Source organism: Miscanthus floridulus, chromosome 5 (assembly GCF_019320115.1).
Source record: "Miscanthus floridulus cultivar M001 chromosome 5, ASM1932011v1, whole genome shotgun sequence".
NCBI lineage: Eukaryota > Viridiplantae > Streptophyta > Magnoliopsida > Poales > Poaceae > Miscanthus > Miscanthus floridulus.
Genome location: NC_089584.1, coordinates 97,361,801 through 97,384,079, shown reverse-complemented (window position 1 = coordinate 97,384,079; position 22,279 = coordinate 97,361,801). Strand labels below are relative to the sequence as shown.

Genomic DNA, 22,279 nt, shown 5'->3' with positions numbered 1-22,279 from the left:
CTGTCTGCCGACAATCTACTACCTTGGGCATAACCCTAGGTAGACTGCCGACCATATTTCGTCGACAGTGGCGCGCCAGGTAGGGGGTGTGCGTACTGCTATCCAAGCAAACAAGATGGTCATCATCTCTGGCTCCATGGCTACGCCGAACGGCCTCACTTGGACCATCGGCTCCGACGACTTCATCGCCATGACCATGAAGGAGGCGTGGATTCAGTCCGCGCCGACCACTACTTCACCTGCATCGGCTACGGCTCTGACCACGACGGATACGGCTCCGACCACTACGGATATGGCTCCGACCATGATGGATCTAGCTCCGACCATGGTACATCTGGCTCCGACCATGCCTACGTCACCTTCAGCCACGCCGACAACCCATCATCTGCTTCCCCGCTACAAAGGGAAGCAGATCGACAACACCGACCTGCTCGACTCCATCGATCGGGTCAGCACCAAACTCGCTAAAACCCTAGCTATGGTAAGTATGATTCAAAGTCAACCTAATGAGCAGGTAACCGCTCCCCACAATAGATCTACCCGACCAGCTCGGACCAGTCGTCCTACGCGACTTGGAACAGATCTCGTGGTCATATCTACTCCTGAGGGGCGCTCCGTTCGTCGCCAGCCGACCTTCGCAACGGGCCTCCAACTCTCCGAGTACAAAGTCTCGATGGAGAACCACCAGGTCTAGCCCTATGGCCTGTGAAACGCTGCCTCCAGCTACGCGTACAACTTACAACGCCGCTCGGATCTGCATTTTATGCACCGACCTCGGCCGAAGCCGCGCAACTTCATCAACATGATTTAGATTGAAGATTATCGTGAAGGATCCGTCCACACGGTCCAAGAGGGTGACTCCAGCTCCTCGTCTAGCACTGCATCTGATGCCTCTGTCCAAACCAAGCTCCAGCATCACGGAGATGAAGGCGTCGAATACGATCTAGATATCCCGGATCATGCCCTGAGGTTCCTGCAATTCCCATCTTTCCCGCCAAGGCGAGGGGGTTTGATCAACGTTGTCAGCAATGACGAACCACCGCAAGAAAGGACTGCATGCGAGGCACGCAACATTGACCAGTTTAATCACCGGCAAATTGAAGCCGAAGCAGACCAGGAGGCACGACGCATAAGGGTCCAGCCACGTGACCTCAATGATGCTTTCGATAGGGTGGGAGACAAACAAGTCTTTAGGACTCCAAGTGCTAACGTAGCCGTCACCATGGCGACAATGCAATGGCTACCGAACACCCTGGAAACCCAAGCAGTTCGCGATGAAATACAAGCCTATCTGACAGCTACTATGGCCCAGACCGCGGAGATTGCAAACCAAGCTCGGGCCCCATCCGTATCAGTCGAGTCAAGCTACAGCCGCCAGCACCCAAGTCATTCACAGCCACTTAACCAACGTGGCTCGCGCAACAACGATGGCCATGACGGTGGCCGGGATGACAACCACCATCGGGAGGACAACCGTTGTGACGTTCGGGACGATAATCACCAAGACAACCGCGACAACCGCCGCGATAACCATGGTCGTAGGGCTAATACGGATGGCAATCAAGATCGCCGCGATGGCAATAATGATCTCTGCCATTACCTCGGTGAACGCGACCTGCGCGCTTGCATCAACCAGAGAGCCGACGATTGAGCATCCCACGAAAGCTATCGCCGTATGGAGTATGACACTGCCCACGGTCCGCCGGGTTTGAAGCAGTTTACTCCACACCTTCGCCAAGTCATATGGCCCAAGAATTTCAAGCTCGAGAAACTTCAGAAGTACGACGGCAAAGAAAACCCCGAATTATGGGTCATGCTCTATGAAACCACGTGTAGATCAGCCATGGCTGACGAGCACGTCATGTCTAACTACTTCCCAGTCGCTGTTGGCCATGCAGGTCACCAATGGCTGGTCAGCTTGCCGGCGAACTACTTTGATTCTTGGTAGGAGCATAAGCAAGCCTTCATCGACAATTTCATCGCTACTTGTGAACAACCGGGCAACAAGTACGATCTACAACGGATCCAAGATCGGAAAGATGAGCCACTACGCGAGTACATTCGGCGTTTCTCGGAGATGCGCATCAAGGTCCCGTCAATCTCCGACAATGAGGCAATCGAGGCTTTCATCACTGGCCTCCACTTCCATGACGCCCTAAGAGACAAGCTCCTCCGGAAGAGACCTGAATCAGTCACAGCGCTCTTGGCCACCGCTAAGAAATATGCGAACGCCGACGACGCTAAAAAGATAATTGTTGAAGAAGCAGCAAGGGTTCCACGCTCCGACCACCCTCCACACCACGACGATTACCGCGGCAATCGTGGTCGGAACGACAATTTTGACCGCCGCAACCAGTGCAATGACTCCCGCGACCACCGTGACCAACGTAATCAGCGACGCAACCGCCATGACGATTACAGGAGCAAGCGTGCCCGGGAAGACGACGGCGAGGTCAATACCGTGAAAAAGGGCGACGGACGTCGTAACTACGAAGACGACTATGCCAAAGCATTGAAGGGGCCCTGCCAGCTCCATCCTAAGTCGAACCATACCATGGAGAATTGCCGCGTCCTCAAGTCTATCTATACGCGTCAACAGGCTCCAGATACATCCGACAAGCCTAACGATGCAGCGGAATAGCGCAACGAGGATAACGACGACGACGATGCAGATCCTCATCACAAGTACGTCAAGCCAACCGATCACGTACACACCATCATCGGAGGCAAAGTGTCCATCGAGACCAAGAGGGAACGCAAGCTGCTCGCCCGTGCTTGCTTAAACGTGGCCAACGCCGATAACCTCCTCGCCGATCCCTGGCTCCCTCCGTGGTCTCACCGTGAAATCTCTTTCAGCAGGAAGGACCAATGGGCCACAATACCAGAGCCAGGATGTTTTCCCCTAGTCCTCGATCCTTGTATCAACAAGGTCTAGTTCGACAGAGTATTGATCGACGGCGGTAGCTCCATCGATATACTGTTCAAGAACAGTCTGCCCACCCTGAAGATAGCTCTGGCGGATCTTAAGCCATACGAGGCATAGTTCTGGGGTGTTCTCCCCGGATAGAGCTCTACACCTCTCGGGCAGATCATGCTACCTGTCCAGTTTGGGACCCCGGACCACTTCCGCACCGACTACGTCAACTTTGTGGTCGCTGACTTCGATGGCACCTACCATGCTATTCTTGGTCAACCGTCGCTCACCAAGTTCATGGCCATACCTCATTATAGGTATCTGGTGCTCAAGATGCCTACCGAGAAAGGAGTCCTAACCCTCCGAGGTAACGTGTATGCCGCTTACACCTGCGAAGACAACAGTTTCAAAATAGCAGAGGCCCACGACCTCTCTATTCGCATGGCCGAGACAGTGCTCGACGCTAAGAAGACCTCAGCCGACCACCTGGAGATCCCAGAGCCTGAGGCTCCACGCAAGAACATCAGGTCCAAGGAGCACAAGGTGATCCAGCTGGTCGATGGCGATCCTAGCAAAATGGCCCTTATCGGGGCCAACTCGGATCCCAAATAGGAAGACGCGCTTGTCAGGTTCTTGAGGAGCAACGTGGATGTGTTTGCATGGAAACCTTCCGACATGCCCGGTGTACCTCGAAACTTGATCGTGCACTCCTTAAATGTCAATAGCAAGGCCAAACCAATCAAGCAGAAGCTACGACGGTTCGCTCGCGACAAAAAGGAGGCGATTAGGGTAGAAGTTACATGGCTTTTGGCAGCTGGATTTATCAAAGAAGTGTATCATCCGGAGTGGTTAGCCAACCCGGTTCTTGTATGCAAAAAGAATAATGAATGGAGAATGTGCGTTGATTACATTGATCTCAACAAACACTGCCCTAAGGACCCCTTCGGCTTACCTCGCATAGACGAGGTCGTAGATTCAACTACCAGTTGTGAGCTGCTTTCCTTTCTCGATTGCTACTCTGGTTATCACTAGATCGCTCTCAAAAAGGATGACCAGATCAAGACGTCTTTCATCATGCCTTTCGGCGCCTACTGCTACACGACTATGTCGTTTGGGCTCAAGAACGCCGGGGCTACATACCAACGCGCCATTCAGGCCTGCCTCACAGACAAGATAAAAGACGACCTTGTAGAGGCCTATGTGGATAATGTAGTTGTCAAAACCAAGGAAGCACATACCCTTGTTGACAACCTAAGACGCACCTTTGCAGCCCTCAATACATTCCAATGGAAGTTAAACCCAAAGAAGTGCGTCTTTGGTGTTCCTTCTGGTATATTGCTAGGCAACGTCGTCAGCTACGACGGCATACACCCTAATCCAGAGAAAGTCAAAGCTGTCTTAGACATGAAGCCCCCCAAAAAGGTAAAGGATGTCCAGAAGCTTACTGGATGCATGGCTGCTCTCAGCCGTTTCATATCAAGATTAGGAGAAAAAGGGCTACCATTCTTCAAACTGCTCAAAGCATCCGAGAAGTTCGAGTGGTCGGAGGAAGCAGACACTACCTTCACGCAGCTAAAACAATACCTCACATCACCTCCGGTCCTTACTGCTCCCAGAGAAGACGAAACTCTCCTACTTTACATTGCAGCAACCAATCGGGTGGTCTCCACTACCATGGTGGTCGAGCGCGATGAGCCGGGCCACGCCTATAAGGTACAACGGCCAATTTATTTCATCAATGAGGTCCTCAACGAATCCAAGACCAGGTACCCACAGATTCAGAAACTGCTCTACGCCATACTGATAACATTCCGAAAGTTGAGACATTACTTCGACGGATATCGTGTGGTGGTCATGACCGAGTATCCTTTGGGGGACATCATTCGCAATAAGGATGCGAACGGGCGCATCGTCAAATGGGCAATGGAGCTATGCCCCTTCTCCTTGGAATTTGCAAGCCGTACTACAATCAAGTCTCAGGCACTCGTCGATTTCATCGTCGAGTGGACAGACTTAAGCACGCCTGCCTCTCCGGGATCCGATGAATATTGGACGATGTACTTCGACGGCTCTCTCAACATTGACGGTGTGGGAGCAGGAGTTCTTTTCATGTCACCATCCAAGGAGCAGCTCCGGTACGTTCTCAGGATTTATTTCCCAGCATCTAATAACGCCGCCGAGTATGAAGCATGCCTGCATGGTTTACGCATTACGGTTGAGCTTGGTGTTAAACATCTCTATGTCTATAGAGACTCGGCTCTGGTCATCAACCAACTCAACAAGGACTGGGACACGACCAGCGAAAAGATGGACGCATACTGCAGATCGATAAGAAAGCTAGAAGGCAGGTTCTATGGCATCGAGTACATACATGTGGTCCAGGACAAGAACCAAGCAGCGGATGCGCTGTCAAAGTTAGGATCATCCCGAGCCAAAATCCCACATGGCGTATTCATCCAAGACCTGCTCACGCCTTCCATCGAAGAGGAAGATTCCACGGTCGACAAGGCTCCGGACCAGCAATTGGTGGCTACGGTTCTGGCGCCGAGCACAACCGAGCCGCCTCCGACCACTCATGAGCCTGACTGGAGAGTACCTTTCATCAAGTACTTAACAGATGGTAGCGCTTATACTGATCGGACATAAAACGAGCACCTGATGCGTCCTAGTAAGCAGTACCTGCTCGTCGATGGCAAGTTATGGTGCAAAAACGCAAAGGAGGAAATCTTGATGAAGTGTATAACCTAGGAAGAAGGCGAACATCTCCTAGACCAAATCCACTCTGGCTCCTACGGCAACCACGTGGCCTCAAGAACACTGGTCGGTAAGGCTTTCCAAGCAGGGTTCTATTGGCCGTCAGCAGTAGCCGACGCAGAGAAGCTAGTCCGTCACTATGAGGGTTGTTAGTTCTTCGCCAAGAGAATCCACGTACCAGCACATGAGATATAGACGATACCAGCCTCTTGGCCCTTCGCATGCTGGGGACTGGATATGATCGGTCCCTTCAAACTGGCTCCTGGGAAATTTACATGCGTCTTTGTGCAGATTGACAAATTTTCTAAGTGGATAGAATACATGCCTTTGGTATAGGCATCTTCAGAAAAGGCTATCACGTTCCTCGACCAGGTCATCCACCGTTTCAGCATACCCAACAGCATCATCACTGATCTGGGTACTCAGTTCATCGGGAACGCTTTTTGGGACTTCTGCGATGAAAGGAGCATAGTAGTAAAATACGTCTCGGTGGCGCACCCTAGAGCTAATGGACAAGTCGAGCGGGCAAATGGAATGATCTTGGACGCATTGAAGAAGAGGATGTATAGAGAAAATGACAAAGCTCCCGGAAGATGGCTCAAGGAGTTACCAGCCATGGTCTGGGGCCTCCGAACTCAGCCCAGTCGTAACACAGGCGTCTCACCATACTTTATGGTTTACGGCGCTGAGGCAGTCCTCCCACCAGATATAGCTTTCAAATCAGTACGGGTAGAGAACTTCGACGAGGGCAAGGTCAATGAAGTACGAGAGCTAGAAGTTAACAGCGCAGAAGAAAAAAGGCTCGATTCTTGTGTACGTACGGCCAAATACCTTGCTGTTTTGCGCAGGTATTACAACAAGAACGTTAAAGAGCGTTTCTTCATGGTCGGGGACCTGGTCCTGAAGTGGAAAACGAACCAGGCTGGTGTCCATAAACTCGCAACCCCATGGGAGGGACCCTTCATGATCAAGGAAGTCACACGACCAACGTCTTATAGGTTAGCTCACCTGGACGGTACAGACGTACCAAACTCGTGGCACATTGACAAGCTTAGACGTTTCTATGCTTAACTACTGAGATATGTACTCCTCTTGTACTTTCGATTTACTTCAATAAAGCAATTATGATTTCTCCGACCACTCTAATGTGTCACTTCGAATTTTATGATTATTCTAACTTAGCTAGTAAAAGCCGACCACCACTCCTTCTACGGTTTTCGGAGCAGGCCTTGTCTCCGGTTCCTCCCAACACGTGCATGGGATCCACTCTCTATGTTACGAGTGATCGGCAGGTCCCCCTTGGTTTGACTTGTCCACGTCTACATGTGCACAGGTCACCGTACCTCACACTCCGACCACATGACAAACTAAGGCTGCACAAACTTTCCAGGATGATGTGTCGAGCAAAATGGTACAACTAAACAGAACATTAACATGTTCTCACTTAGTTACACCAACATAAAGTTTCAAGCTTAAATACGTTTTATACAAAGCAAATAAGCTTATAAGGATATACAGTTACGTTATTACAAGCTTGCCTGAAGAGGCTCAAGTTTAGAATAACACAACTATGTCCTCCTTCTACAGCTCTAAGCCTATTACATTGGCAGGTCGGGGCGCATGGCACTTACTGCTCGCCGATTCTGACATCCTACTCGAGTCTTGGGGACTCTTGTGCTAGTCGAGCTGAAGGGGATGGCCCCGCCAATGCCTGGCTGATCGAGACCGTAGGCTTCGTTGGTTGGCTTGCAACTGATGGCATTTCCAGTTGACTCGTCAATGGCGTACCCTGTACAGGTGTTGCCCCACCTCCACACAGGTTAATGTCGCCAATTATCTTCGACGACAAGTCCAGCTGGGCCGTCCGAAGCTCCTCCGCCTTGTCTGGGTCTACCTCCTTTAGGTACCCAGCCTCCAGGCGCTTGAGATCAATCAGGGGGCAGTGAGCACGTACCATGCTTAGTACATGGGCACCCGTGTACTTACCCGCCTCCTTCACAAACTCTTGGAACCATCCCCACGCTTGACTGCATCTCTCGACCAGTCCGAGCTGGGGCATCTTTGGCTCTTCCTCTATGAGCGCCGGGTCGATAAGGTCGAGGACGGGGACAATGCCAGTTGCCACTTCTTGGCACCGGTTCTTCCACGTGTTCCGCTCCTCTGTGACCTCGAGGCATCGTGCTTTCCAGCCATCACGCTCTTTGATCACGGCCTCCAGATGTCTCTTGGCATTGACTTTTAAAACTGAACACCGTACAAGACATCAAATGTTATGGCACGACAAGACAAGGCGGGCAACAGAATGAGAAAGGTGGTCTGGAATACTTACTTTTTAGTTCCTCCATTTTGGTGGTGTGGTCCTAGAGTTGAGACTAGCTGCATGCCAGTTTCTCGTTGTCTTCCTTCAGACGACCACACTCTGCGGTCACGTGGCTATTCCCCTCTTGGAGGTGGGTTACTTCAGCTTCTAAGCCTGCATTACAGCTGTCACTACCAACAACACAACAATACGTGTTACACACTTGCTGTGATAAAGTGACAACTTACTTATTCTTTCTCGCTCTTTGTTATTAAGCTGGCCGACCAGGTTCTGGTTCTGTGCCTCTAGCTCTGCCGTCTTTTGGTCGGCGACTTCATGTTGGCGGCGCAAGTGTTCCACCTCGGCCACCAGTTCTTTATTATTCGCCATGATCCCCTCAATCTGGTCGAAGTACCTCTTTCGGTACTTCATGGTCTTCATCAAGTCCTGCACATAAATAAGCTAAGTCAGACAGATCGACTAAATAACAGGGTCAAGTGGTCAAGCCAAACATACCTGGACTTCTGTCACCAGACGCTTTGCTGCCCGTTCGACTCTTAGGGTCTCTTCGACCTCTGGGATTTCTTCATGCATAACCCATTCGTTGTTCCGCCAGCGCGACACATATACATGTTGTCGCTTATCTTGGGGATGGCCCAGGACCTCTTCTACTTCGTCCTCTTCAACCTCCTGTTCGGGGGGCGGCACTGGTCTGGAGTCTGCAGTCTCCATGACCACCATGGCTTTTCCACGAGCTATCGCATCGGCAAGAGTGCTCTGTGCCACTTCTGGCTGCTGCTCCTCGGCTTGATCCGGTTTCCTTGGCGCCAAGGTATCTGCCTCAGCAGGGTTTGTGCTCGGAGTACTTGTACTCTGTTCAGCTGTCTTCTTGACCAGCCGTTCGGGGACTGATGTCAGGTCGTCCGCCTGCTGAGGTCCTGGCGGAGTTCCTTCTACAGGTTCCTCCACGGCTGGCTGCTGAGCAGTTTTTCCCGCCATTGCTGGCGAAGTTGTGTCACACCCGGCTAGCTGGTCAGGGTTCTCGGTGGACGCCGACCTAATGTATCAGAGAAAAGTTCAGAAGATAATAGTATTCAATACAAATTACAAGCTTACATCAAAGTTATAGATACTTACAGCTTCGAAGCGCGGAATGATGTGGCGAAGGAGCGTCTCCTCGACCGCCCCTGCTCCACGTGCTCGGTAGGTTCCACCGGAACTTTTTCCACCACCGGCACAGGCGTCGAGGTTTGATGCTCGACATGTCCCTCGCTTGTCCTCTGTGTTGCAGTGGTCGGTGATGCGATCACTGCCGACACAGAGGAGCCACCCTGCTCCATCGACCCCATTTGTCTCCTCCTCTTTCGAGGGATGAGCCAGAAGATGTCCGCATCCTCTACTTCGTCATCCGAAAGGGGGAAGATGGTCTGGCGTCATTTGTTGGCAGCCGGACGCTTGCCAGCGGCTCTGGTCGATGCATCCTCCAAAGCCTCGAGTGCCGCCCAGTGGACGTCGTCGGTCCTGGCGCTGGTCTGGGTGGCTGGGTCGGCAACTTGCGGGTAATCCACACCGAGGGGCGGAGACACGAACACTGCTGCCCGGTCACGACCATTAATCTGAGACACATAACATAGACAACAGTCAATTTCTTGTTACAACATGACTCTACAGTTAAAAGGAAGCATCATTTACCTTTGGGGGAGGTCGGGCCAGCTTGAAGGCGTGCTCGATGTCGTTTAGCCTAACATAATTGGGATCGGCCAGGTTGAATAGCTCCCCAATCTTGGCCTTGATTTCTATCTTGTCGAGCGCCTCTTTCCTGGTCCTTGTTGGATCTACGCTCCCCTGGTACTCGAAGCCAGGATGAACCCTCTTTTGGTAGGGCTAGATCCTTCAGCTGATGAAGTTCCCGACCACACTTGGGTCATCTAGCTTTCCCCATGGGATCATCCTAAGCAGTTCGGCGATCTGCTCCAAGTTCTCGGGCTTCTCTGTCCAGCTATTCTTCTTCTCCGGGATCAGCCCCACGTCGCACAGGGTGATGGTGTTTGGCTCTTCACAGATGTAGAACCATTTCTTGTACCACTTGTCCAGTGAGGTGTTCTAGGGGCAGTGCAAGTATTGGGCTTTCATACCGTCACGCAGATTCAGGTAGACACCTCCGGCTATCTTCGAGCCACCGCTCCCTTTCTTTCGAAGACAGAACAGGTGGCGAAAGAGGTCGAAATGGGGCTGGAAGCCACCATAAGCCTCGCATAGATGGATGAAGGTGGAGACAAGAAGAATCAAGTTGGGATGCAGATTGCAAATCCCAATCTCGTAATACAAGCAGAGACCCTGAAGGAAAGGGTGCACTAGAAACCCAAAACCCCGTTTAAAGAAGTCTTCGAAAACCACAATCTCACCTGGTTGTGGATCGGGGAAGCTTTCTCCTTCCGGCGCACGCCATCCCGTGAGTGCCTTGTTGTGGAGCACTCCCATGGCGACGAGGTCTTCGATGGTCTGCTCATTGCTCCGTGACTTCCACCACTCCTTCGCCATGACTCCGCCTTTCTTCTGGGCGTCTCTCTTTGCCATTAATCTGTCCTTACTAAGGGGGTGGATGCGGTGGCGACGGGGTTGGCGATGATTTTCGGAGGAATAGGGTTCGGCAAGAGGAAGAAGAAGGTTGCGGCGGCGAATGACAATGGGGAACGGTGTGAGTAACTTACCAGATCTACATTATAAATAACAAAGAGCTCCGTCGTTTTGTCCGCCCGAGATTATTGGGAGACGTGCGCACGCGCCGCAGACGGTTGTTCACACAACCTCGAGATCTACGCCAATAAACGCGCCACTTCATTACCAGTGTACGCACCTCTTCATTGATAGTGAAAGAGGGCCCACACTAACGCACCTCCATACAGGTGCCAAGCGACTGTTTGCCAGAAAAGAGTAAGAAGACAGAATGACGTACTATACCCATCTGCTTTTTTGACCAGGCGTGTCAGACTGGACTTGGCAGAGAAAGGAGATAAATAAATACACCAAATAAATACATCAATGGTGTTCGTATTTTCGATGCTTGTTTTGTGCTCAAGGATGGATCAGACTCCTACAATGCTCGGGGACCGCCCAGACCACTGTCGTGCTCGGGGACTGCTCAGACCACTCCCGTGCTCGGGGACTGCCCAGACCACTCCCGTGCTCGGGGACTGCCTAGACCACTGACGTGCTCGGGGACTGCTCCGACCACTACCATGTTCGGGGATTGCTCCGACCACTGACGTGCTCGGAGACTGATCCGACCACTGCCGTGCTCGGGGACTGCTCCGACAACCGATGTGCTCGAGGACTGTCCCGACCACTGCTCGGAGAATGGTTCTCCTCGACTACATGTGATTTGTACTCACATACAGTTGAGAGACATTTATTTAGACCTTGCTACAAGGTTCATACATCGCCTTCCAGCAAGCTCGGGGACTACGTCGGTACGATGCACCTGCCAGTGCATCTTGTATCGCCTGTACAACGATTGGATTTTTGACTTCGGTGGAAATTCTTTTTTAGACCCTAACACCACGTGCCTGCGTCACCTACTACTAGGCTCGGGGACTAAGTGGGCACACTTCACCTTGCGGTGAATGTGTTTTAATTGACCCCTGTGCTTTGAATGATTGTAAGGATTATCAATGTGCTCGGGGACTGTCCCGACCACTGCTCGGAGAATGGTTCTCCTCGGCTACATGTGAGTTGTACTCACGTCCAGTCGAGAGACATTTATTTAGACATTGCTACAAGGTTCATACATCGCCTTCCAGCAAGCTCAGGGACTACGTCGGTACGATGCACCTGTCGGTGCATCTCATTTTTGTTTGTACGACAATTAGGTTCTCAACTTAACTGGGAATTCTTTTTAGACCCTGGCACCACGTGCCTACGTCACCTACTACCAGGCTCGGGGACTAAGTGGGCACACTTCACCTTGCAGTGAATGTGTTGGTTTTTTCGACCCCTACACTTCTGACGATTCAAGGACGCTATGCTTCAAGACCACTTACATTTCTTTCCAGAAATACAAGTGGGCACACTTCTCAAGACGGAAATCTTTTTCTTTTTTCTTAAGAGCACCATACATTCTTTGGACAACTTACTTCTCCGGCGATGACGGTGGTCAGAAATGTCAAGAACTCAAGCCTTACTTGTCGGAGAAGGTTAAAATGGCGTGTCTCAGCATAATACATGGTGCTCGGGGACTAGCTGTGGGGGTATTAACCCCTATACCCTTACGGCTAAGCTTGGGCCGGCCCGGATCGATGGGTCTGGTCCACCCGAAAGACGATGTGCGGCCCAGCCAACCTGATCGGAGTCCCGCACAAGGAGTCAAGGTGGATTTGGCAATCAAGCAGGATCCTGGTCGGTTAGAATAGGAATCCTTATCCGGCCACATATGGCAATTGTAACTGACTAGGATTGGTTTCCAGATCTGTAACCCTGCCCCCGGACTATATAAGGCGGGCAGGGGATCCCTCTAAAAAACATCTCTCATTGACATACAGCAATACAAATCAGACGCAGGACGTAGGTATTATGCCTTCTTGGCGGCCGAACCTGGATAAAACCTCGTGTCTGTCTTGCATCACCGTCTTGTTTGTAGCTTGCGCATCTGTCTGCCAACAATCTACTACCTTGGGCATATCCCTAGGTAGACTGCCGACCATATTTTGTCGACAGTGATGCTAGTGGCAACATGATGGATCAAAAGATGTATCGGTCTATGATTGGAAGCCTACTCTATGTGACCGCATCAAGGCCGGATGTGATGTTTAGTGTATGTATGTGTGCTAGATTTCAAGCATCGCCAAGAGAAAGTCATTTGAAGGAAACAAAGAGAATATTGAGGTACTTGAAGCATACATAAAATATTGGATTGTGGTATCCAAAAGGAGCAAGATTTGAGTTGATTGGATATTTGGACTCCGATTATGCGGGATGCAAAGTTGAGAGAAAGAGCACATCGGGCACCTGTCAACTATTGGGAAGATCACTTGTGTTTTGGTCATCAAAGAAATAAAATAGTGTAACACTTTCAACCACCAAAGCGGAGTACATTTCGGCCGGTAGTTGTTGTGCTCAATTACTTTGAATGAAGGCTACTTTGAGTGATTTTAGAATCAAATTCAAGCAAGTGTCATTGCTATGTGACAATGAGAGTGCCGTAAAGCTCACCAACAATCCGGTTCAACATTCAAGAACAAAGCATATTGATGTCTGCCATCATTTCATAAGAGATCACCAACAAAAATGGAACATTTGCATTGACAGTGTGGGCACCGAAGATCAACTTGCCGATATCTTCACCAAGCCACTTGATGAGAAGAGATTTTGCAAGCTAAGGAATGAATTGAACATACTTGACTTCTCCAATATGTGTTGATGCACCCCCCTATTATATGACATGCCTCTCCTTTGAGCAAAGCAAGGTAAAGTTGATCGACATGTCATCCATCCATTGCTAAGGACTTGTTTAGTGCATCTAGTCATTCCTATCTTGTCCTAGGCTCAGTCATTAAAATCAAATGAATTTGATGCTTGTATGGTACCACTATTGCTTGTATGTTTGAAATGATCTAGTGGTAGCCTATGACATGTTTGTGGGCTTGTAAATCTAGTGTTTGATCTAGAAAATAAGCTACAAGTATTTAACTCAACATGGTACAAGATAACCCTTATTTGGAGGTGTGAAGAAGCTTGTCCTTGGATCAAACCGAGTTAAATATCTTTTGCAAGTAATCTAGATTGAACCAAATTGGGAAAATGATCCTCTTTTCACATGGTTTCACCCCAACCTATTTATAATTTGAGCTCACCTTTTGTGCTAATTGTTGACAAAGGGGGAGAAATTCACAAAGCTAGTAAACAAAAAAAGCACACAAGTAGGGGGAGCAAGCTCATAAACTTGTATGTTGCATTAAAATGTATATTTCATATATTTGCTTGCATGGCACAAGTTCTAAATTTCAATATCCATGCTTGTGTGGTGTATGCTAGTTATATGCTTGAATGGTGAAATAAAAAACTAGCATGCATAGGCTAAAGTAACTAGACTTATGTTCATTTTATGGAAATTAGACCCTTGCTTGTAATGTTGATCTCATGGGGTATTCTAGTTTTTTTTGTGTATGTATAGTTACTAATGGTGCTAAGGATGGTATATTGGTCCACTCCGATCGATATCACGCTTCAAAGGTCCATCTCTTATACCCTTAGCATAATACGGTAGAAATTGTCTCCTATATTTCCTATCTAAGCATATGTGCAAGCTACAATCTAAACTCTTGGCACATATGTAGGGGGAGCAATTGCTACCATTTGGAGTTTATGAAACTTGTCTATATTCTTTTACACATGGTAAATATACTTGGGCAAGCAAAGTGGATTCAATTAAATCTCAATTCATATCTTTGTGTAAGGGTTGTCATCAATTACCAAAAAGGGGGAGATTGAAAACTCTAGTTTGGTTTTGGTTAATTGATGAAACCCTAAGTGTTAACCTAGTTTATCAAAGTGATTATGAGATAGGTAGCACTACTCCAAGTGATGAAGCAATGACAAAGATCATGACAATGGTGATGGCATGGTGATGATCAAATGCTTGAACTTGAAAAGAAGAAAGAGGAAAACAAAAGACTCAATGCAAAGGTATAAATAGTAGGAGCTATTTTATTTCGGTGATCAAGACACTTAGCAAGTGTGATCACATTTAGGTTAGATAGCCGTACTATTAAGAGGGGTGAAACTCGTATTGAAATGCGGTTATCAAAGTGCCACTAGATGCTCTAACTCATTGCATATGCATTTAGGATCTAGTGGAGTGCTAACACCCTTGAAAGTATTTGTGAAAGTATGCTAACACATGTGCACAAGGTGATACACTTGGTGGTTGACACATTTGAGCAAGGGTTATAAACTTCATCGGCGCCCTATACAAAAAAGACAGGGGTTCACAGAGTGACCGGACGCTGGTGGCGCAGTGACCGGACGCTGGGGTCCTAAGTCTGGCCAGTAGCAGCAGTGAGCATGTGTCTCGGTCTTGTGACCGGACGCTGGCGCAAAGAGTGACCGGACGCTGGCGGAATGCGTCCGGTCAGTGCTGACGTACGCTGACGTGAGGCGTACAGAGGAAACGTTGAGTGACCGGACGCTGGGTGTGTCCGGTCGAGCATGACCAGACGCGTTCGGTCGTGAAATTTCGTGTTTGGAACCTTACTGAAAACGACCGGACGCTGGGGTCCTGCGTCCGGTCACTTTCTAACTGACGTGTCCGATCATCCCTTGAGCGTTGAAATCGGGCGATCGGCGTTTGAAGCCGATGACACGTGGCAAGCATCGGGCGACCGGACGCTGGGGTCCTATGTCTGGTCGAACTGACCGGAGCGTTCGGTCACCCCGAGTTGTGCCTAGTGAAGGGGTACAACGGCTCTATTTCGTGGGGGCTTCTATTTAAGCCCCGTGGCCGGCTCAAGCTCACTCTCTTAGACATTTGCATTGACATAGCAACCTTGTGAGCTTAGCCAAAACCCTCCCACTCATCTCCATCATTGTTTCATCATCATTGTGAGATTGGGAGAGAATCCAAGTGTATTGCTTGAGTGATTGCATCTAGTGGCACTTGACATTCGTGTTTCGCTGTGGGATTCACTTGTTACTCTTGGTGGTTGCCATCACCTAGACGACTTAGAGCAGCGAGGATCGTTGAGCGGAGGTTGGTGATTGTCTCCGGCTCCGATTGTGGTGATTGTGAGGGGTCTTGTGCCTTCCCCGGCGGAGAGCCAAAAGGTAACTCTAGTTGATTGCTCGTGTCATTGAGTTACCTCACTTATGAGTAGGTTCCTGCGGTGTCCGATTGTGTGGACGAGGTTCGTGCAACACCTCGTAGCCGCCGAACCACCAAGTGTTGGTCGACACAATGGGAACTAGCGTGCCGGCAAGAACGTGAACCTCGGGAGAAAAATTAGTTGTCTCTTGCCCTTTGGTATTCTTCCGGTGATTGATTTAGTATTCATCTTGTAATTGGTTCACTCCTCTACACGGTGGTATAATCACCATACTCACTCATTTATATTCTTGCAAACTAGTTGTGGCAAGCTCTTTAGTGTAATTAGAATTGAGAGCTTGCTTTGTTATTTTAAGTTCATCTAGTGGAGCTCTTTAGAGTAGCAAGATTGAGAGCTCTTAGTGAGTAGTAACATTGCAAGTTGTGTGTCTAGTAATCATTGCAACTAGAATTATTGGATAGGTGGCTTGCAACCCTTATAGAGCTAGAGCAAGTTTGCATTTCGCTATTTGTCATACTAATCAAATTGCTCTAGTTGATTTGTAGATTTTTAAATAGGCTATTCACCCCCTCTAGCCATATTAGGACCTTTCAGCATGGTGGAGAGGCCCGAGGCGACATAGGAGTGCATGATGGCGGGGCCCGCGTGGTCGTGCGCCTCCTTCCCCGTGAGAACGAAGATGCCGACGCCGATGACGGAGCCGAAGCCGAACCAGGTGAGGTCCCACCATGTGAGGCACCGCCACATCTCGTGCTCGCTCCGGCAGCGCAGCGCGCCCAGCTCCGCGGCGTCGGTGGACCACCCCGCTAGGCGGTCCCGGAGGCGGGCGGGGGTCTCGCCCAGCGCCCGACGGTACGCGCCCTAGCTCGTGAACGACGGCTCCGGGAAGAAGTCGTCCCTGTGCCATCGCCAGTAGCTCCTCGCTGGTACCGTCGCCGCGGCCTTGCCTGCGCCCTTGTCGTACTCCACCGGCGCGGACATCTCCGCGGGCGCCATGTACCCGTGGCTGCTACGAGGACGCTTAGGGCCCGAGGCCGGCGCCCATGGCCATGCCCAAATCGATGCCGAGGCCCAGCGATGGCGCGCCGCCCACGGCCGTGCAGGAGACAGCCGGCTTCGCGACGAGCGTAGGCAAGGCGCGGCTTGTAGGAGCCGCCACCGATGGGGACGTTGCATGTCTCACGGTTTTCTGTTCAAATTATGTCCACATCAGCTTCTAAACCTCCTCGTGTCTATTTTGGACCTGAATGAGATCACTTAAATACATTAGGTAGCTAAACATGCGATTTTATAGTTTGAGAACCCAAATAAAAACCGACGAATACTTTAAGGATCGATGTGCAATTTACTCGGCTGGCTATATAAACCGCCGCCGCGCTTAGCACGCCTCCTCGTGATCGCAACTCACAACGGTTCCCGAAAGGCCGAAACCATCCATCTTCGCCAAGGCTGGCAGCCTGCCCAAGCCACCGCCTCCGACCTTCGCCGTCGGCTCCTCCTCGCCCAAGCCGCCGCCTGCGACCTTCACCGGACACCCCACCTACGAGGAGCTCATCGACTCCTACCTGCGCCACCGGATCGTCTCCGGCACCAAGGTGAGCGACTTCATTCACGAGGCGGACCTGTATGCCGCGGACCCGGACCTGCTCACCAGCCAGTACTCGCCGGCGACTGCGGACGATGGGGAGAGGACGTGGTACTTCTTCACGACGCTGCGCCCCAGGGCCCCCTCCAAGAAGCACAAGAAGCGCAAAGTGGACACCGGGAGGGAGGGAAGCTGGGCCAACAACGGACCCAAGACCACCGTGTTCTCCTACCGCGGCGGCCGCCGGCAGTGGATAGGACAGCATCAGACCTTCGCCTTCATGGAGAAAGTGGACGGCAAGCGTGTGCGTTCGGCATGGCGCATGGTGGAGCTCAGCCTCGACTCCGATGAAGGCGGCCAAGAAGCGGGCTCCTCGAACCTTCTTGTCTTGTGCAAGGTGTACCGCAACCCGAATGCCAACGTAGACGACGAGAGTTCTATGGCGGTGGCGGAAGCGGGCGGCGAGGGCCCCGCTGCGTCTGCAGTGGTGACGCCTGGACGCGAGGACGCGGACGAGGAGATTGGTGCGGAGACGGCGGCGGGGCCTGGGCGTAAGAGGAAGGCGGGCGACAAGGACTCTGGTGCGGAGACGGTGGCGGCGTCGCCTGGACGCCAGAAGAAGGCCGACGGCGACGGCGAGAGCGCTTATGCGGCCACGACCGGGGAAATCTTCGCTGACAGCAAGGACCCGCTTGATGCAGCGGAGAAAGCAGAACAGGAGGAGACCGGGACTTCGGACATCCAATTCTACAATTTCTTCGGTGACAGCAGTGCCCCTCTTGATGCTCCTGTGGAAGCAGAACAGGAGCCCAGAGATCCCAGGGACCCAACGTTCTACAATTTCTTCTCAGATTCGCAGAACCCAAAGAAAGGGTGACTGGTGAGCCATGACAAACCCCAAACGAATACCCCTGTTCTCTGTAAAATGCGCTGTTAGCACTAGTGTTAATGTGGTAGGAAGCTGAGTGCAGAACCAATTTCTCCTGTAAAAGAACACAATTACGAGGTTGCAATTGAACAATTAGGGCAGCTTTCTTGACATCACGAACCATCAGTTCTTGTGGCATGATGTTTGATTTCAGAGTAGAATAACAGGGAATGCTGGAAAGCAATCACACACAGGAAGCAGAGAGCTCCCTGATTTGGCCTTTAAATGGCACAAGAACAGCAACCTACGATTGCACGATCTGACGGATCACATCACATACAAATGCACATATCTCAAGGACACGTGAAAACTACACTAAACATTTTACGAGTTTTGATAATTCCCAGCAACTATTTCAGCCTTCAACATAGTCTCCCAGCTAGCTCAGATGTCTTCCGTGGATGCAGACAAAGACCAAGCTTATTTGTTCTGACCTGTCTGCTCTATGGTTCTTGGAGCTGCAGGCAAATGGACATAGTTCAGAATCATACAAGAAGTATTATAGCTAAATGAAACAATGCACAAAATTACAAAATAAAGGATCGGATGCAATAGTCAGTGGTCTTAGTTGCAGAAAAGAAGAAAAGGCACCTTCCAAACTGAAGTTTCAGATTCAGGCACCAAAACAGCAACTGTTTCTTCCAATTAATATTTAATCATCTTATTATTCCCTTAAGTTTGTGCTATGTTATCAGCCAAGAGAAATGAGCTATGCATACAAGCTACAATCTGTTGGCGGCCAGGATACAGTTGCAGCTAATATTTGAATACTTTAAAAGGGCGTACCCAGTGCAGAGAGCTCCCGCTCTGTGCGGGGTCTGGGGAAGGGTGTCAGTGGCAAGTCTTACCCTCGCCTGTGCAATGCGAGGAGACCGCGACTCGAACCCAGGACCTTCCGGTCACAGGCGGTAAGACTCTACCGCTTGCACCAGGCCCGCCCTTCTAATATTTGAATACTTTGGCCTAACTTATTTTCAAAGGGCTGGCAAGACAACCTCATGCAAAAAATGAGAAATATAGCCACCGCATAGTATAAGTTAACTGCAAATATTAGCATTTGGGAATTGATAAAATTCGTCCTGCAATGCTGTAACATATGCACAGAATACATGCGGAATTTCTAGATCTATTGTACACATGGTACATACCTATTCCAACAGCATCAGAGCGCCTCATGATTTTGAGCTTCCGACAGATAGAGGTAAAATAACTGCAAAGGAACAAATAAGGTCAGCACTAGCACTACTGAGATAGTGAGCTACTGATGCTATGAGGTAATGCATTCACAAGAGGATAAACAATGCATATGATATTATTTTCATAATCATATAATATGTTCTTAATAATTGCCAATACAATTAACAACGGATGAACCCAACTTGATCCAACTATAGTCAAAGCTAGCACCATTAAAACAAACATATATGACAATGTATAAGGTGTACTTACTCCCAGGGAAGATCACCAACAAGCATCCAGTCTGCATCCTTATCCTCATATGTAAGGACATATTCCTGGTCTTTGAGGGCATCCACCTTTGAGCCATTAGTCAGCCTATCTTTGCTCGATGATTTATGCAGACCACTTTGACCTTTAAAATCACAGGCCAAGTAAATATCCTTGTGAAAAGAAGGAAGACATACTATGCAAAAAAAACTGTTCAGTGATTTGTATGGTATTTACTTTCTGTTCACACATTAATCGTTATTTGTGGCCATGAAAATGTGCGCACGTGTCCCAATTATTCGTCCATTAGCAAAGCTACATGGAACTCTGATGAAAATTGAGCAGTGGAGCCCAGGCCGATGGCACTTAGATCGTGGCATGATAAGCAGAAATTTCTCCCTGTGCACAAATGACTGTGTGTCTGTATTGTGCTTGGTCCTTGTTTAGGATCATATATGCATAGCACATCGCTGTATGAATGCTATCTTCATGCAAGTCTTATGAATCTTTGCTTCAAGAAAGCAACTTTTATTCGACAATAATTACTCAAGCTCCTCCTACTCTTTTGGAGTACTTAAATCTAGTACACCACAGAGGACTTATAGCAACGGATCCAATCAATAAGCTTCCAAAAATGGCAGTGAACGGGCGCAGTGCTTGTGTAATTACAAGAGGGGAACGCATCAAACGGAAGAATGGAACCGAACACCACTCACCAGTGATGAAGCAGCTGAACATCTTCTCGAGCGCCATGGAGAGGTCCTCGTAGCTGGAGTACATCTTGATGTCCACCTTCCTGAGGTAGGGCACGCCATCCATGCTCACCTTGACGTACATGGGCCCGCCGCCTCCGGACGCGGCCTCCTCCGCGGGCGCCTTGCTCTTGGAGGCGCTGGCGGCGAGGGTGTTCTTCCGGTAGTTCCGCACGGGCGGCCATCCCACCACCTGCGCTCTGCACGGATCGACAGCACCGCATCGGTCAGTTCCGGGCCAAAACAGTAGCGCCGGCGGCGAATCGAAGCGGGGTCTTACTTGGCGGCCGGCGGCGCGGCGGGGGAAGCCTGCTGCTTGTCGTCGCTAGCCTTGGCAGCAGCGCCGGGGCGCTGGGCGGGGTCCGGGAAGGCGCGCTTGGCGGAGACACCAGCGGATGCGGCGGCTGCCTTGGGGGCAGCCGGCAGCGGGCCGAGGGAGAGCGCGGCGGCGACGTCCTCGCAGCAGTCCCGGTCGCGGTCGGGGGACTCGGAGCCCGGCAGGCCGAGGCGCAGGGTGAGGCGGGGCGCCGGCGAGGAGGAGGACGAGGTCGGGGTCGGCGGCGCGGCGGCGGCGGCGGAGAGGCCGATGTAGTCATGGGGCTCGAGGGGCGGCGACATTGGGGCGGGTGGGGAAGAGAAGAGACAGGGGGACCTGGGGCCTGGGGGGTAGAAACCAGAGAGAGAGGAGGGGCGAGGTGGGGGTGGGTTTGGAGTGGAGGTGACGAGGGGGGAGCGACGACGACTTGCTGCGGGAGTGCTGGTGGAGGTGGTAATAAAAGTGGCCCGACCGGGAGGATTTTTAACGAATTTCTCTCGCCTTTTTTTTCTTTGTCCCGGGGGGCCCTTGTCCGGTTGTCGTCTTGTCGCGCGGTGTTTTGTGCTTGGGTCGCTGCTGCCGCTGGTCTGTGGTCTCGATGTGTGGGTGGGAGTCTCTGCTCCGTCTCGATGTGTGGGTGGGAGTCTCTGCTCTGTGGGGTCGGCCTGTGCGGCGTCCTCTCCAGGTCACAGGTGGACGACGCAGAGTCAGCTCTCAGCTAATCAGCCATTTTTGGACCTGTTCAGTTCCCATCCAAAACGCCAAATTTTTCAAGATTCCCCGTCACATCGAATACGAAAACGTATGCATGAAATATTAAATATAAATAAAAAATAAAACTAATTACACAGTTTAGGCGAAATCCACGAGACGAATCTTTTAAGCCTAATTAGATTATGATTGGACACTAATTGCCAAATAACAACAAAAATGCTACAGTGTCGTTTTGCCAAAAAATTTGGCAACCAAACTAGGCCTTTCTCTTGCTTGTCATGGAAATCGACCACAACTCTCTTCGGGTCGGTCTTTTAACGGCTTGTACCGGTTGATTTGTCAAGAAAAAAAAAATATTATATCATAGTTAATAAGTCAGCTCATAAGCCAACTTATTAGAGCAACCCAAAAGAGCCTACTTCTGCCTTGGCCTGCAAACCGGCCCTCGGCACGGCTACTGCTAGCCAATGGCCAGGTCGGCGACTATGCTAGTTTTGGGAAGTGCACGTCATGTCTTAGTATGGCCTTATTTAAATCTAGGGCGTAAAAGTTTTGGAGTGTCATATCGATTATCATATGAAGGGTTGTATGGGGTGTTCGGATACTAATAAAAAATAAATTATAGAGTCCGTCAGTAATCCGCGAGACACTTTTATTAAGCCTAATTAATCTATTATTAGCACACGTGTTACTGTGGCACCACGTTGTCAAATTATAGACTAATTAGGCTTAAAAGATTCGTCTTGCAAATTAG

At 50.3% G+C, this 22,279-nt stretch overlaps 2 protein-coding genes and 1 pseudogene across 2 annotated transcripts; 1 reads left to right on the top strand and 2 right to left on the bottom strand.

The window, feature by feature from the left end:
- The window catches only part of LOC136454973 (cationic amino acid transporter 5-like), a 48,268-nt pseudogene extending 31,488 nt beyond the window's left edge, over positions 1-16,780 (bottom strand).
- Positions 16,781-16,827: 47 nt separating this feature from the next.
- On the top strand, positions 16,828-18,246 carry LOC136454972 (NAC domain-containing protein 22-like). The gene is made up of 2 exons (XM_066455195.1): positions 16,828-16,968; positions 17,233-18,246. Exons 1-2 carry the CDS (start codon positions 16,828-16,830, stop codon positions 18,244-18,246), a joined length of 1,155 nt encoding a protein of 384 aa, XP_066311292.1.
- Positions 18,247-18,335: 89 nt separating this feature from the next.
- Positions 18,336-21,165, bottom strand: LOC136452706 (auxin-responsive protein IAA5-like). Its single transcript, XM_066453297.1, has 5 exons — positions 20,776-21,165; positions 20,460-20,695; positions 19,747-19,888; positions 19,446-19,507; positions 18,336-18,755 (listed from the first exon to the last, which is right to left on the bottom strand). The coding sequence occupies exons 1-5, from the start codon at positions 21,111-21,113 to the stop codon at positions 18,718-18,720; spliced, it is 816 nt and encodes a 271-aa protein (XP_066309394.1). The 5' UTR covers positions 21,114-21,165; the 3' UTR covers positions 18,336-18,717.
- Between the last annotated feature and the right edge of the window lie 1,114 nt (positions 21,166-22,279).